Below are 17,886 nucleotides of genomic sequence, written 5' to 3' on the forward strand. Positions count from 1 at the left end.
TCACCATAATTTCACCATCCATGATGACCACTGTAAATAGGTTGATGTATCATTGTAGGTAGTTTTATGTATGCTTACTTGTGTATATGTACATGTATTTTCACAAAAATTGGATCATGCTGTACATTCAATTTTGTAACCTGCATTTAAAAAATAACCACTTCAAAAGTATCTTTTTTATCAATAAATATTTTCTGTTATTTTAAATGGTTGCATTGTATGGCTATACCATCATTTATTTAACTAGTCTTCTAGATGTAGCATATATATGGCTGTTCTTAGTTTTGCATTATTATAAAAATATTTTTGATGAACATTCTTGTAGCTAAAACTTTATTCACATCTTCCAAGTGGATTTAAATTCATATAGCTTACTTTGTAAACCGTTTTGGGTGCAGCTCTTTTGCCTTCACCTAGAATTTATAACTGCTGCTCTTTTGTATTTACACACTTTCATGCCTATTTCTTTGTAAAAACCTGGTTAAAATTGTCAGCTAATTGAAGGAAATTTTTTTTTCTTTCAGTATCCTTTTATTAAGAAGTAACAGCAATGCCAGGAATTTAGCTAAAACAAAAGGGGAAAAAAAACCACTCCTGGTGATGTTCTTGAGTCATTACATATTTAATTTGGTGCTAAATGGGTTGACAAACTATGGCCATGGGGCTGTTTTGTTGGAACACAGCCACACCCGTTTGTTTCCATGTTACCTGGCTAGTTTCACACTATAGTGGCAAGGTTGAGTAGTTACAACAGACCATCTGGCTCAGAAAGCTTAAATATTTACTCTATGGCCATTTACAGAAAAAAGTTCGCTGGCCCCTGCCCTAAAGCATGGATTCCCAAAGTCATTTTGGTGCATCATTGATGGTCTCTTTCGTCTTACACATCCTTTTCATTGGTACTCTGAAGTTTTTTTTGATGGTATTTTGTTTGATCAGCTCAGTGTTTTATACAAAATTTGAATTGAAGTACCTTTAGCAGAGGAAAGTTACCAGTCCCACGCTCAAGCTATGGCTTTGCCTAATTGTTACCTCTGTTAACCTGTGGGCATTAGAGTTTAGGAACCTTCCCTTAGTCATCTGAAATGCTGATAAATTGAGGAGCGGAGGTCCAAGTAGGCATACTGCCTTCTTTGCACCATCTGTCAAAATTTCTTCTGGCAAAGGGAATATATGAGACCCTTAAGTAACTCGGATAACCCTGATCTAGAAAGCTGCAGTATGAGTATGCTGTGTTTTTCTGCATGTAACATTACGTTTGTTGTAGCTTGTATATTCGATGGAGCTTGAGGTAAAGAGCTGTGTCCAGAATAACGAGAATCAAAGTTTAGAGTGATTATACTGAATCAGTGTGTAACTCTGAATCATACAGAATTATTCAGTGATACTGTATTCTTTTTACTAAGATGATCATTTTTATAGTGATGTAAACATAATGTTCAGTAAGAGATGGATAAAATGAAGAGATGTATTTGTACCTGGGACAGTAGTGAAGATGGGAGTGTTGAAAATTGTGATGGGGCAGACCATGAATGACCATAAGCATGGACTTTATGAGGTAGGTATGTAGAATCATTAGGTTGTAGCTTATCTTTATATTTAGAATAACAAAATATATCACGTAATTTTTAAAAGGGTGTGATAGATTTAATGGAGGAGTAAATCATTTTTAGGTATAAAACAAGAATCACTTTAAATCTTTACTCAAATGTTACCACCTTAGACGTTTTCTGACCATCTATGACACCCCACCCCTTACTTCCCACCTCCCTTCCCTGTTTAATTTTTTCTTCATGGTCTATATCAAAATATAGCATGCCAAGTATTTACTTAATTTTCTTTATCATTTATGTCCCATCCTCCAGCCCCCACTAGACTGTGCGCTCCTTTGAGGGCAAGTACGTTGGTTACGATTTTTGTACACACTGTTCACTGCTGTATCTCCAGTGCTTGGCACATAGTAGGTACTCAATAAATATTTGTTTAACGAATGAGTGAATTGTTGGAAAGTTAAGTTGTTGTTATGCTTTGCTATTGTCAACATGTATACACATCCTTGAGCAGTCTTGTTTGTGTTGCTGATCATTTCCTTTGAAATATCTTGGAAGTGGAATTATTAAATCAAAAGTTTAATATTTAAGGCTTTGGATGACACATGGACAGATTGATCACAAGAAGAATTGTATGAATTTAATTCCCATCCTCTCCTATTTACTTTGCCCTTGATAAAACACTAAGTACTACCTTGAAGAAAAAAAATTTTTTTAGTTCTAAATTTGGTAGATTTATGGGGTTTTTTTTAAAGAATTTTTTTATTAGTCCCAGTTGTAGATTAATTCACACTCATTCCAGAAAACGATGGAGGGAGCAATAGTGCAGAGGAAAAAGAAAAGATCTGAGTTATGCTTAATCCTGCCACCCGAAAACCATTGTTTTTTCTTCCACTAGCCAATTTTGGTTTGTATCCTATTCTTTTTTCTTTGCAAATAAATGTTTGTATGTATACATCAAGACATTTTTAAAAAGCAAAACAAATTCATTATACTTGTTTTGTTTTGGCATTTTAATTTTTTTATTTTGAGGATCCAAAATCTACTCAGATAATTCTGGGCAATAAAGGAATTTGTTACAGGGGAATGAATAATTGCAGTTACCTGGCTCTATGGGAAGGAGCCAAGGAACCTCCTTTGGGGTTTCTTCTGTCTCTTCCTGGCCTTAAAGAAGTTTTCTCAGGTCTTTCCTTGCAAAAATGAATGGGACACTTCTGTTTCCTCCAAAGCATTTTGTTTAGATCTATGTGAAAGTTATGACTTTTTGCTGTGTCTCTTTATATGTGTTTACCTTACTTAGAAAAGAACTAATTCCATTGAGAAAGTCACTGTATTTCTCAATTTTGGTGAGCCTGTTGTTTAGCTTAGTGGAGGCACTTAGCAAATGTTGAATGGTTCACTTCTTATGGTGGGGGTGATGGGAGCAAGAGAATTCAAACCTGAGATTGCTGGGTTACTATTCATAATCTTTGTGGAATTGTGGGGAAAATGGGAATTCTGGAGGATGGAATGCATTAATGATCCCAGTTTTCAAGAAGTGTAAAAGGTAACTATACAACCTGAAGGGATAGTAAATTAGGTGTTAACCTAGGGTGTATTTTAGAAGAGAATATTAAGAGCTGTTTAGAAAACATTTTACCATGTGCCTTCTATGTTTTATGTCTAGGGTTAGGTGCTTAGGCAACAAGGATAGAGGACATGGTATCTACTTTTGAATTATTGATGTAGTGGGGAAGCTGACACTAATTTCACTCTAATGTCAGTGCTGTAAAGAAAGTATACTGTCAGTACAGGATATTCAGCTGCTTGTTTGATGCCTGTAGGCATCTCATCCTTGATAGTTTCCTAAAACTGAGCTCATGAATTTTGCTCTTTTAACTTATCTCAGTACCACAATGCGCTCATTTGCTTAAGCCAGAAGTTTTGGAGTTGTCCTGCTTATTTTGTTTTACTTCTGTATCCCTACGTCTAGTTCACAATGTTGTGTCTATTCTACCTTCAAAATATCTCTTGAGTCTATTCATGTCTCTTCATCTTCATTGCCTCCACCCTAGTGTAAGCCATCATCTCTCTGACATAGACTGTTGTAGCAGTTGCTTTCTGATGTTTGACTTCCATTCTTTTCTTCTAATTGCTCTCCCCACTGCATTCAGAGTAATCTTAAAAATGTAAATTGGAGCAAGTTTTCTGCAAAATCCTTCACTAGCTGTCTATTTGTATGGCTACTTACCAGCTTTTTCTTCTACTAGCCAATTCGTTCCATGAACATTGGGTAGGTTGGTATTTGTGTGTAGCCAAGGCCCTGAGGGTCTAGATCTCTCTCCTTTCCCTCCTGCCACTCTCTTTCCAATCCCCCATCCGCCTCATTCTGTCTCTCTTCTTTTCCTTTTCCTTCTCCTTTCCACTTAACCTTTCTGCTTCCAGGTCCCCACTGCACCCCAGGTAAAAATGATTAGAAAAAAATATTCCTGACAGCAGAAAGGGCATGTGTAAAGACAAGAGGGTAAGAAACTGTAGGTTTAAGAGGTTGAAGTTTGCCTTTACTCTGATGTGAAGTGTGGGAGAAGAGAGCTAGCAGGCAGCTCTTCTGTGTTAAGGAGCTTTGGATTTTACTTGATCATTGTGTGCCAATTTGATGAAGAATCATTAAACAGAATGCTTTATTCAGATTTGCATTTGAAATAATGACTGATAGTAGTGTGGAAGGTGGACTGTGACTGGTTAGATTGTTTAGCATGCTGTTGTGGCATTCCAGGTAAGAAAGAAAAGCGTGAACAGTAGTAGGTTAGTCAATCAGGGGACAGTTTGAGAGATTTAGGATTTAAAACCGGTGGGACTTGGTAATTGTATATGGAGATGGTTAGAAGGTGAGGACTAAAAAAAGGATGATTCCCAGACTCTTAAGCCAGTGGCTTAAGTAGTGGCTGAGGAGATGGTGGTGACCTGTGTTTGGGAACAGAGGTGATGGAGGAGGTTGGGATGAATAAACTAATAAGGAGGGTTTTGGGTGTTTTAAACCGGAAGGACAGTGAGTGGTTGAATATGAAAGCCTTACTCTCTAGAGGGGACAGGTCAGAGCTGAAATTGAGAATTGTGAGATTACTCAGAAATGTTTTTTGACTCCTACATCTTTGCACATCTACATTGACATTCTAAATTACCTTTATAAGTTGAAGTTTGGATTTTGGGCAGCAGTTAACAAGTGAGGATTGTGGGATATCATGCAGTTTTAGGAGACCCTGCTTCTGTTACCTGTCAGTTACTACTGGTACTACTAGGAGTGGCGCCAGGCCTCCCGTGTTAAACAGATCTCAGTATGGCCAGGAAGATGAAGGTAATTAGAATAAAAACATTTCACTTGGGCCTAGTAATTGAACTTTGCTAGAGCAGAGGAGTAGAAGGGAGAAGCCAGGTGGCACTGAGTTTTGAAGTGATTGGAAAGTGAGTGTGTGGAGATGTTTCTGAAAAAAGGAAAGATGGGCAGTGCTGCAGAGGTAGAGGAGGTTGCTGCATTAGAGGAGTTTTAAACAAATCACTATTAAGTATCCTTAGAGACTGAGGGGAAATCAAAAAGGGAAGGATTGAATTTCTACAGAAGAGGGTTGTATGGACCAAGGTCCTTAGAGGAGTTAAAGATCACCGGTGGGTTTTTAGGAGAGGACATTTCCGAAATATGTTTTAGCATTTCCAGTTATCTGTGGAGTGAAGAAAGACTTGCAAGAGGATTTGTTAATTATTAAATAAAACTCAACCATTACCCTAATTCAGGCTACCATCTTCTTTTAGTTTGAATTACTCTCAGCTTGCCTTGGTCTATTCTCTTCACAGTAGCTAGAGGAATCTCTTGAGTATACATTGTGGTCATGTTCCTCTTAATAGATCTGGTGCCTAGTAAGTATTCAGTCCCAGATGTGGAAAGCCCTTGGGCGTGGTAGATGGGTTTGAAACCTTGTGAGGAGCAGATGAAATTAGGGACGTTGAGCCATGAGAAGGGAAGTCTCTGGTGAGATGCAGTAACTTTGCAAATACTGGAATGATTGCCTCTTGGAAAACCACTTACATGTGCCCTCTAGTGGTAGAAATGATTGTGGAGCATGTTGATTCAGTATAAGAAAAATAATTTAAAAATAACTTCTAATAAAAGTATATATGTATATTTAAAAAGTAATTTTTGGAAGAATAAACCATGGCTATTTTAGATAAAAACTGGAGACCTCACTGTTGGAAAGATTTTGGTCTTTTAACTCATGAAGACCTGGGTTTGATTTTGTTCTGCTGGCTGTGATTGTGGGCAAGTTGCTCAACCCTTTGGCTTCATTTTTCTCATCTGTTGTATTAGGATTATTGTGAAACTCAAATGAAATTAAATGAAGTAGTGTATGTGTAGAATTCCGAGCTCCAGTTCTCAGTGGATAATAATTTCACTTTTTTAGGAAAGAGCCCGAATGTATGTGAATTTGATGTGAACCAATGTATAGGAAGGTCCTTCAGCAGTGGTTGGATCACTCTTTCATGGGCATATTGTTTTCCTACTGGCTTGTTTAACCTGTCGTGTAGTAGTTGGACCCAGTGATCTCTGAGTACATGAAGAATTGGAAAGAAAACAAAGGACTAACCCAGTAGCAGTGAACACTCCTAGTACCCAGATTGTGGTCTTAATATATACCAAAGAGAATCAGGCTGAAATAGTTGACTCTAAGTCCGAGGGAAGAAATAATAGAAGCTGACTCTGGAACATTTGACATAAACCAGATAGAAAAGAAGCTGTTAACTAGGGTTGTGTCAGAAGGATTCAGGAGCCAACCTGAAGCCTCTCTGACTGGGCAAAGATGAGACAGTTTGAGTATTGTTAAGAATAATTGCAGTGAACTGAAATACATAAGTAAAAAATAATTTTTTATTGTTAGGGGATGTTGGAGAATCACATCATTATTTTGAAAACTAATAAGTAAGAAGGAAGGATGAAGGCTTTTTCCTTCCTTTCCTGTATGAACTGTATGCTATTAAGTAACAATATCCAACAGTGTAAGAGGGACGTTTCTCTGTAGAACTATAGCTAGTAAATAAAGAAGAAATGGAAGAATAAAGTCACTTTAGCAATCTTAGTGAATATAGGGATCTAGGCTCTGGTCATCAGGGACTGCTTAGCCTCACAAAACCAACCAGGCAGTGTGTGCCTCCTGATGGAACCACACACCACCACGTGGAAGCATTGCCACCTCTAATCAGGTCTCTACATTCAGTCACCGATTTGCATGAAATGCAGAGAACAGAGAAACATGTTAAACTATTAAAACTATGTCACAGGGAAAAAATCAGCAAAATTCAGACTTCAAAAAATCCTTATCTTTTAGAGAGAACATTCTGAAATATTTACAGATGAAATGATAGATTTTCTTCAAAGATTTTGTCAAAAAATCTTGAAAATAATACCCTTCAAAAATCTTGAAAGCCAAAGATTTCTTCCAAAAATATCAAAGGAGGGTTAGATGGGGCTGTAGAAGGAGCAGGATGGATTGGGGACTGGTGATAGGTACATGGGAGTTCGTTATGTTCTTCTTGGTACTTTTATTCAAAATTGTCCATAATAAAATGTTAAAGAATAACATGGAAAAAGAAGGTAGAAACACTGAAAAAAAAAAAAAAGAAAAGAAAAACCAAAAAACCAAAACCCTGTAGTCTTACTTTACTAATACATAGTCCTTTTTTTTTTTTTTTTTGGTATTGCTTTCTACATGTAAACACATTTTACATATTTACTACATGCATACTATTTTTTCTGCCATTTTTGAATACCATGCAAGTATTTACTGTGCTTGACCTCCATATTTTTAATATATAATTTGTAGGCCATTTCTTTTGTTTTTGTGCATAAAGCTTAGCAATTTTGAGGATGTTTTAATGCTTCTGTTGAATTTTTCCTTCAGGCTAAACTGCTGAATTACAGTATCTTGGTTCGTTTTACTGTTGTTATTTATTACTTTATAGAATTTTGGGCTGTCCCCAGCCCCAGGTAATCAGCTACTCCTGGTGGTAGTTTTTCCACTTTGATACAGTGCTGCAGTAGGATCTTACTCTTGCCATTTTTTGCTGAGGTTCTCTTCCCCACTCTCTTTTGAAGATAGAAACATCTTATTATAAAATTAAAATGTTCCTCATTCCCCAGTTCCATTCCTTAGAGGCAACTGCTCTTATCAGCTTGGAGTATATTTTTACTTTTTTCTTCTTTTGAGTAAATGGGGCTTTTTTTTTTTTTTCCTGCTTGTACTTCACTCTTTTCACTGCATTTTCAGATTCTCTACACTGATTGTTAATTGCTTTCATTAAAAGTGGATTGTGAAATATTGTGGGCATAAAAAAGTATAAATTGTAATGAGCATCCATGTACTGAGTACCTAGCTGAAAAAATAAAATGTTGTGGATAAAATGAATTCTTCCCTTTGCAGATAGAACCATATCTCAAATTTTGTATTTGTCAATTCATGTTTAACTTTTATGCTTTTGCTATGTTTTGTATGTGTCCTTAAGTAGTATGATCCTCATTATATGTAGTATATAAAATTATCTTTTTTATAAGCTTCTATGTTTTGCTTTTTCTTTTGTGTAGCATACTTTGTTAAATATTAGCAAATAATTCTTTAAAGTGGCTGTTCTAATTTATAATTCCATAAATACTACTTGAGAATTTCCATTGTTTTAAATCCTTACCAACAACTGGTATTGTCAGGTTTATTAATTTTTATTAATCTAATGGGTGTAAGGTAATATCTCACTTTTGTTTTAGTCATATATTACTTTTATACTTTGGAAAAAAGATGTCCCCTCCTCATCCCCTAAGCTTCTTAAGGACATGCCCTGGTACCTTCTAAGTTAAGGAATTTCCACATGGTGGTTTAGTTATTTCTCAGTGAACTATGTTCTTAGTGTGCTGTTGCAGCAGGCTGTATTAGAGCTAGAATCTTGGGCACCTTGAGATAATGGGATTTCTTTCTGTTTTCCAAAGAACTAAAATGAAACTTTTTATAGTGTACTATATGAAAAAGGTCCTTGCTGCCGGAATGTTTAACACTTCATTTTCATATTGTGTCTCCTAGGCTTCGAGCTCTGTCCAGTGGTGGGAGTATTACGTCCCCTCCTCTTTCTCCAGCATTGCCGAAGTATAAGTTAGCAGACTATCGTTACGGAAGAGAAGAGATGTTAGCACTTTTCCTTAAAGACAACAAGGTAAGAAAGTAGCAAGGAGTTCAGAATTATGAATGAGATTTCAGGGTATGTACAGTTATGTGTTGTTATATGAAATAGCCATGATTTTTCTATTGTACCTTTTTCTTGCTTTGAAACTTGCAGTAGTTCAGAGAGGCTCTTCTAAATGTTGTGTACTTCTTATTTTTTAGAGAAGACCTAAAATTTCATTACAGGAGTAGAAGGCTTCATGGAAACAGGAGAGTAGTCAGGACTTCATGCTTTGTCTGACTAATTTCTCTTAAACTCTTTTTTTGTCCCAGTGTGATTGCTGAGAAAGGAAGAATTTTCCCCTTCTCTTTAGTGCATCTCTTATTTTTCTTTCCAGTTAGAAGTTAGGAGGTGGGGAGGGTATAGTTCAAGTGGTAGAGCCCCTGCTTAGCATGCGTGAGGTCCTAAGTTCAATCCCCAGGACTTCCCATTTAAAAAAAAGAAATCTAATTACCTCCCCCACCAAAATAAATAAATATTAATTAATTAAAAAAAAGAAATATCTTTAAAAAAAATTAGGAGCAAGAAGGGCAGATGCTTCTCTTGTTCTTTCCTTCTGAGTTAATTATAAAATTTTTAGTGGGGAGCAAATCTTAAGAGTGACACCATGTTGTGTCACTTATAAATGAACAAAACTCAAAATGTATTAAAGTACACTTTTATTATCTGAATAGGGAGAAATAACATTTTCTATTTTTAAAGTATACTTTGTTTTTGATTTTATTAATGAATTAAGAGTCTTAAATTTTAATGATGGTTGCTAAGGACAGATACAGTTACTTGTAAACCTCTCCTTACCACCTTGTGCTTTGAGTTAAAAATGTGCACGCTGGAATACCAGTCAGTGCTGTATATCAAGTCTGAAAGTGGTAGTCTGATGAGAAGAAAGGGAGAGTGACTGGGGTTTTTAATATTTGACGCTTTCAGAATATTTACATGCCACCAAAAGTTAATAGTGGTTGAATAAGCTTTAATCTGTATTTATAATAGTCAATCGATAAACCGAAGAATATTTTCTTGTTTTATCTTCTAGTAATTGGAGGGATAGCATTAATCTCATGGTCATGTGTTTGGTCAAACAGATACCTTCAGACCTTCTGGATAAAGAATTTCTGCCTATCCTGCAGGAGGAGCCCCTGCCGCCGTTGGCTCTTGTACCATTTACAGAGGAAGAACAGGTTTGTGCCTAGTTTTGAGCCTCAGGTCAAACCCTTGTTCCTTCCCACTGAAGCATGAAAATAGGAAGTTACTTAGGCCCTAAGGAGTATTCTGCGTTCCCACAGGTCTGCTTCCTTCTTACTGTTTTCTTGGCATACGGTGCCTCTCTTAACTTGACTAGATTCTGCTTTAGATCTGAAGCTGTTGAGTATTATGTAGAGATGAGGAAATATTTACAACTTATTCAAGTAGAGAGAAAGTAATTTTGGGGGTGAGAAGGCCTTCTTTTCAGAAACATGTAGTTTTTCAGAAGTAATCGGCAAAACCTGAATTCTTACCAGTGCAGTCTACCACTGAAGGAAAATGTAGATCTTCAGCTCACTATATGCTTTAAAATGTGCTCTTCTATCACCAGTTTTTTTAAGTGATATTGCAAGAAAGTTAGAGTTTTGGGCTGGAAAGTATCAGATTTTGTGTTTATCTTTTTATAGTGTACTATATCCAGACAAGTAATGGAGTTTTTGATTTCAAGGAACTGTGGTAATTGTAGTAATGTGGAGAAATAAAGCTTTGCTGGAATGCTGGAATGCCACTTTAAATGAGGAGTCATCATTACTTTTTTTTTTTTTAACTGCTTTATTGAGACATGCCATAATATTGACCCTTTTAAAGTATACAGTTCAGTAGTTTTTAGTAGATTCACAGAGTTGCATAACCCTCACCACTATCTAATTCCAGAACATTTTCATCATTATTTTTTGTGACAGTTCTGGAGATTTCCTTTGTATTCTTGCCATGTTTTGCATGATGAAGTCACCCTATTAAGGAAGAAAAGCTTACTAAAAGAATTCTGTTAACCTGAGTTAAGTTTTAAGAAAGATTTGATATTAACCTTGGTGATTTTCAGCACCATACTTTTATAAGCAATTTTGTTTTCTTTATGGTTTCTCCTGAGTCAGGCTAGTTCCATCTTTAGTCATGAAACTCAACATCATCTAGGGGCATCAGCAGATATTTTCATTGACCAAAAGGTTTTACTGCTATAAAAGAGTACATGGGGAAGGAAGGGTCCTGTCTCCAGTGATTGCTGAAAAGTTCCTTTTCAAAACTGACAAAATTACTTAAAAAAAAAAAATGACATCTGGTTATCTTTTGTTTTAATTTTTCTCAGAAATATTTTTATTATGAAGTATTTAAAATAAACCAGTATAGAAAATATTATTATAAATACCAGCATATTTTTAATTAGGGCATATAAGATCTTAGAATTATGACATATTTGTGTATCTTTTTGTTTGTTTTAAGAAATGAAACATTTAGACTGCCTGGGGTGTACCCATCCCTTTGTTCCCAGCGATTACTATGAATTGGATTACTTTTCTCATTCATATTTTAATATTTTCATTACATATTTATGTATCCATATATCATAAGCGTTTCATTTTATAGGGTTATAAATTATATATTAAAAATAGCATACTGTAGTTTATATCCTGTAGCTTGCTTCTTTGCTTTCAGTAATGATTTTTTAGATTTATCTATGTTTATACACATAGCTTTAGTTTGTTCATCTCTGCTGTATAGTATTTCATATGTGAGAAAATCCAGTTTTTCCAGTTTCCTCTGGTTGGATATTTAGATTGTTTTCAATTTTTGCTATTGACAAAAAGTGCTGCAGTAAGCATTCTTACAACATGTTGAAAAAGCTGGATTGCTGAGTTTTGGTTGTTTTTTTAAACTTCACAGGGTGTTGCCACGTTAGTTTCCGTAGTGATTTAAGCCAGTTTGCTCTCTGACCAGCAGTGTATGAGAGGTCTAACTTTTATGCAGTCCTCCACGTCTGGATTTTTAAAATTTGGCCAAAATGGTGGCTGTGATAGTTGTTTTTAATTTGTATTTCACATGTTACTAGTAGGGTTGAGTATCTTTTCATATGCTTATGGTCTGTTACTGTTTTTTATTTGCCTGTGTCCTTTGCCCATTGTTCTAGATTATTTGTCCTTTGTGTTGATTTTAATGTTTCTTCATATATTCTTTAAAGTCAATAAAATACTTATTATTTTGCTATAAAAGGTACTCATTCATTGTAGAAAATACAGAAAGTTATGACGAGGAAAATCTTAGCTATAAACTCACCATGTAGAGATAATTATTTGTTAACATTTAGTATGTTAAGCAGTCTGTTTTCTTTGTATATCTTTAGTTGTCAAAATACACCAATACAGACTGAATCCAGCAGCATATTAAAAGGATAGTACACCACGGCCAAGTGGGGTTTATCTCCAGAATGCAAGGGTGGTGCAACATAAAATGAATGTAACATAGCACATTAGTAGGATGAAGAAAAAAAGCACTTGATCATCTCACTTGCCACAGAAAAACCTTTGACAAAATTGATAAATGGTTTCATGATAAACCATTTACTGAACTAGGACTAGAAGAGAACTTAATCAGTCATTAAATTTTAATTAATCAATAATTAAAGGCACTTATAAAATACCCGTAACCAAAAAACATACTCAGTGTTGAAAGATTGAGAGCCTTTCCCTTAAGATTGGAAACAAGATAAGGACACCTGCTTTCACTACTGATACCTGACATTATGTAGGACGTTTCAACCAGAGCAGTTAGGTGAGAAAAATAAATAAAAAGGATCCAAACTGGAAAGGAAGAAGTAACTATCTCTATTTGCAGATAACATGATCCTACAAATAGAAAATCCTAAAGAATTCTCAAAACAGTATTAACAGCAATAAATGAATACAGCACAGCTGTACAGTACAGGATCAGCAATAAAAATCAGTTGTATTTCTATATACTAGCAATGGACAATTCAGAAAAAAAAATTAAAACAATTCTATTTGCAGTAGTATCAAAAACAAAATACTTAGGAATAAATTTAACTAAGGAGGTATAAAACATCTACAATAAAAATTATAAAATACTTGAAATTAAAGAAGACGGAAATACATGGAAAGGCACCAACATTTATTAAGCTTTGGAAGAGTTAATATTGTTAATTGATCTATTGGCGGTACAATCCCCATAAAATCCCAGTTGCTTTTTGGGTAGAAATTAACAAACTGATCCTAAAATTCGTACGGAATTGCAAGGGACCCTGAGTAGTCAAAACAATTTTGAAAAAGAACAGAGTTGGAGGACCTGTACTTTCCCATTTCAGAACTTACTGAAAAGCTACAGTAATCAAAACTGTGGCTTAAGGATAGACATTCAGATTAGCTGATTAGAATTGAAAGTTCAGAAATAAAACCCAAATCACTCCATACTGCTTTCAAGAAACTTTGTATGAGGATATTTCTTTTGTTTCACTGCTGCCATGGCTATAGCACTTTACTATCACTTTTGCCATATCCAGTATTTTTATTAAGTAATTTTTTGAATCAGTAATAAATCATATGGTTTAAAAATCAAAATTTACAGAACACCATTCTTTTCCCCAGCCACCTGTCTCCTTTCCCAAAAGGCAACCAGTGTTAGCAGCTTCTTGTGTATTTTTCCAAGTAAATATTAAATGTTTACCTTCTTTTTGTACAGGTGATGGTATATACTAAGCACTATTGTGTACTTCCAACATTGTTTTTATTGAAAAATTCTCTGCAAATTTGGAAAAAAAGTTCTTCCATTGTTTTAGTTTTCATTTCTTTCCCCAGTGCAGAGTTTCTCAAATGTTTGCATTTATATTTAAAAAAATTTTTTTGTTCTTATCTTTGCCAATTTTTCTTTTAGATAGAAATCTTTTTCTTGAGCTAGCCCTAACCCTAACCTGTTAAATTTTCTAAATTATAATATTGTATTTAATTTCATTTATGGTTTTTTTTAATACAGAAGCTAATTTTTATATAGTTCAATATACCAGTTTTAATCTTTTGTGATTATTATTCCAACTTTTAAAATGTTAATGAATATTTTTAATAAAAAAATTTTTTTTTCCTTAAATGATTGCGTAGATTTCTTAGAGACTACATGGGCCAGAAAAGCTTTTTAGTAAGTAGGGAGAAGGACTTGCTACTATTTACCAAAATGTGATAGACCTTTAAAAAAAAAAAAGTAATTGAATCATTCAGAAACAGCCTATAACATTTCTGAGAAACTTGTGTTTACTAAGAGCTACACAAATCATTTGAAAAATCAAAAGTTATACAACAAATGCTTCTGGGAACTGTTGGTCAACAATTTGAAAAGGAATAAAGTTAGGTATGCACGGTAATTACAAACCAGAATTAATTCTACGATGACTAAAGGAATAGCTCCTCATTTTGTCTTTATAATGGACATGTTTTTCTTAAGGTGTTATAGTCTGGATGCCATAATTACAAGGGCTTAATGTAAGGATTTGGGATATTTTCATGGTAGTCACAGAAGATCATCAGGGTCCATTTTTGGAAGCATTTAAAAATACATCATTAAGGGATTCTTGACACTTAATTTGGTAGCCTTTCTTATTTGTAAAATATGTTGGAGTAGAACAGTACTTAACGCTGGCAAAAGGTTCATTAACATTTTGATGTTTTTACTTTGGATGGTCAGGTACCCGTTCAGGGATTGTTTAGACATTCCTAGACTGGAGTTTTGCATACTTTTTCACCCTCTTACTCCTATCTGGGAGGTAAATAATTCTAATGATATAAAATAGCTTCTTGGTGCATATCTTGTTTCCTGAAGTTACCTGAACAGGATATTTTATCTTTAAAATGCAAGTTAATATTCTGCTCATATGTTCTCCCTCTCCCCACACCTGCCACACACGCACACACGCGCGCACACATACACACACACGTAAATATGCATGCATGTATAAAATATAACTAGGAAAAAGATTTTCTTAGAACAAAATTAATGCTTAAATAAGATCTTCTAGTTGCTCTTTGGTTTGGCATTTCCTTTGTATATCTATCTGAGTTTGAAAAGCATAACTCTATACAGTATATCTGCAATTTAGGTAGCTGCTACCACATTGATGTATTTTATTTGACGTCAAAGAAAATCACTTCACTTACGCATTTTTGAATACAAAATATTTTATATACATACAAAAATGTCAAAGCACATGTGGTGAAAAGCAAGTCTGAGTTACCCAAACTCTCCCTACCTATTATTCTTCCCCAGGAGTAACCATTATTTCCATTTTCTTGTGTTCCCTCCCCCCAGGGTATTTAATACATCTACAACTATTTATGTATCTACTCTTTTAAACACACATGCACATAAATGGTAGCATACTATGCACACAGTTCTACAGTTTACTGTTTTCACCCAAACATCTATTTGGGAGATAATGGTAAATACTTATTTAGCTTTTAATATGTGTCAGACACTGTTCTAAACACTTGTTGCTTAATGTCTTAAGTGCTTGCAACAACCCATGAAGTAGATTCCTATTCCCATTATGTAGATGAGGCACAAAGAAGTTGAGTAAAAGGGCTAAAATTTCACCCTGAGGCAGTCTAACCTCTCCATGCTCTTAACTCCAGCTGTGCTGTATATCTTTGTATATTAGATCAACTGAATGAAGTTGTGGTTTTCTGTATCAGAAATGGTTGAATATTAGCAATTTTACATGGTTCAGCCTAATAGAGTTGCCTCATTTTTTTAAAGAACTGCATAGAATTCCCTGGATAGATGAGCATGATTTTGTAATTAGCTCCTTTTGGCTGATATTTTGTTGGTTTCCATTTTTGCTTTTACAAACAGTACTGCAGTTAAGATCTTTCTGCTTATGTTAGTTTTTGCACGTGTGAAGAGAGGACTTCTTGTGTCAAGGGGTATGGACATTTAAATATAGTTTGAGAAATTGCCTTCCTGCGATTATACCAGTTTGCACATTCAGCTGCAGTGTGTGAGGAAGTATGAAAGCATGTGAGAACTTCCCCGAACCGTATAGACGGGTGCATTTGAGTTTCATATGTGTAATACTTTGGTATTAAGGTATTCAACTGTGTCGGATCCTGTGGCACACATAACGCAGTGTTATGTGTGCCAGGATCTCTTTTTTCCAGTATTAGAATATATTAATCTAGATTTTGGGACTTCATAGTCTTGCTTAATGGTGTTCCCAGAGGCATTATTTAATAACTCCACTGGTTATTCTGTACTAAAAGGTAAGTTAATGTATTTGTTTCAATCAGCTTTTTTAAATTTAAATTTTATTAAAATATAGTTTGAAATAAGTTATCAAGTTTGGTATCTTCTGGTTTTTTGTTATCAATTACATCTTAAGTCTTCAGTTTTGAAGATACTTAATTATATGATTACATACCTATAAAACTCAAAGGAAAAAAACTTACATTGTTGTTTCTAAAATTTACATGAACAAATTGTATTGAATACAATTCTGAAAAAGACAAGTAATGACAGGTAATGAGGAGAAAATGACCCATGTATTAAAACAAGAAATTCATTAATGAAAGTATAAGTTTTTTAAAACCAATTGCACGTTGATTTCTTCAGAAGAGGTATAGACATATTTCAATTGATTTTAAATCAAAACAGCAAATCAGGACTTCACAGTAGAAAACAGTTTGAACTTAAAATATTAATTGAATTTGCAGGGCTCTATTTCAGTCCAACTAAGCCTCACTTCTTGCTTCTGCCAGGAGGGCCTGTGGCTATACGCCATGCTAAAGTTGGATTTTCTACACTGTACCACACCTTTGCACTTTTGCACAAATGTCTATTAGGTTCTAAGTGTATAGAAAGTATTCGGGTAAGGATATATTTTCTGAGCTTAAAACTCTCTTATGAAATTCTCCTTCAGATGCCCAGGATTTTGATATTTTATAGATCACTTTTCAAGATTTTTATAATTTCCTCTTTACCTTTTCCTAAGCTCTCTATATTCCATTTATCCGGAAGTATCAGCTAAACATATTTTTGGCTCCCAGGCCTCCTGTCTTTTTGTGTCCCTCTTCATGTCTGAAGGATGCCCACCCACTATTAGTCTTGTTGTACTTGACCCTTCTCAGGTTGACTGTGGGTGCAAGTGCAGGCTAATAACTGAGCGATTGGAATTTCATTTTTTTTTTCAAGCATTCTGTCCCCTTACCCATTAAGGTGGATAATCTTATGTAGATTCTTACTTCGCCCTTCCCCGTTCACCCCTGATACCTATCATTCTATTAAATACTAATTGGAGTTGCTAATTCACATTGGTGAGCAGAATGAGGCAGAATGATTGTTTTTCTCTTTACCATGCTACTCTTGATTCAGACCTTTTTGTGACTCCCTCTTATTTCCACCTTTAAGTAGTTAAAGGATTGTTTCAAATCAGATCTCTTTTACCAAGTATTCTCTGTATATTATGATGCATATTTGCCCTGTCTGCTTCTGGATACATATGGCATTTAAAGTTTGTTTAATATTTCTTCACAGAACCTAACATAGTACAAGGCATTGGTTATTAGTGTTTGTTGATCTGAAATGTTAATTTGAAATTTTCAGCTAAAATCAGGTTTTGGAGCATCTTAGTGTGTCATGTAGTGATGGAGTGATGGTTTCCCATTGCTAGTAGTAATTAGATGCCATTTTATAGATGCAGTAGGAGATGACGAGAAGCAACATGCAGTTTTATCTGTTTTATCCATTTTTTCTTTCTTTTCTTTTTTGGCAGAGAAACTTTTCCATGTCTGTAAATAGTGCTGCTGTCCTGCGATTGACAGGACGAGGAGGAGGAGGAACAGTGGTGGGGGCTCCTAGAGGTCGAAGTTCTTCAAGAGGGCGAGGTGAGCTTTCATGTGAAAAAAATAATAACAGGAGGAGGAGAAAGAGGATAGGGAAATCACTTTAAAAATATTTTGATACTTGATTTTTAAAAAACTGCTCTTTGTCATTAACTGCATAATAAATGTCCTCAACATTTATTTTCTGAACTATTTCTCAGTGTACCTGCTCCACAACCCTGATTTGGAGTAGAGGAGGATAATTCTAG

General features: G+C 34.9%; 1 protein-coding gene across 4 annotated transcripts in view; it reads left to right on the forward strand.

Moving 5' to 3' along the window:
* Positions 1-17,886, forward strand: part of GIGYF2 (GRB10 interacting GYF protein 2) — a 112,477-nt gene that overhangs the window by 22,874 nt on the left and 71,717 nt on the right. For all 4 annotated transcript variants that reach the window (XM_032480511.1, XM_032480514.1, XM_032480515.1 and 1 more), the window contains exons 4-6: positions 8,645-8,774; positions 9,866-9,961; positions 17,569-17,680. In XM_032480511.1, the coding sequence (XP_032336402.1) occupies positions 8,645-8,774; positions 9,866-9,961; positions 17,569-17,680 (338 nt within the window). The remainder of the gene's footprint in view (positions 1-8,644; positions 8,775-9,865; positions 9,962-17,568; positions 17,681-17,886) is intronic.

This window comes from Camelus ferus, chromosome 5 (genome assembly GCF_009834535.1).
Source record: "Camelus ferus isolate YT-003-E chromosome 5, BCGSAC_Cfer_1.0, whole genome shotgun sequence".
Taxonomy (NCBI): domain Eukaryota; kingdom Metazoa; phylum Chordata; class Mammalia; order Artiodactyla; family Camelidae; genus Camelus; species Camelus ferus.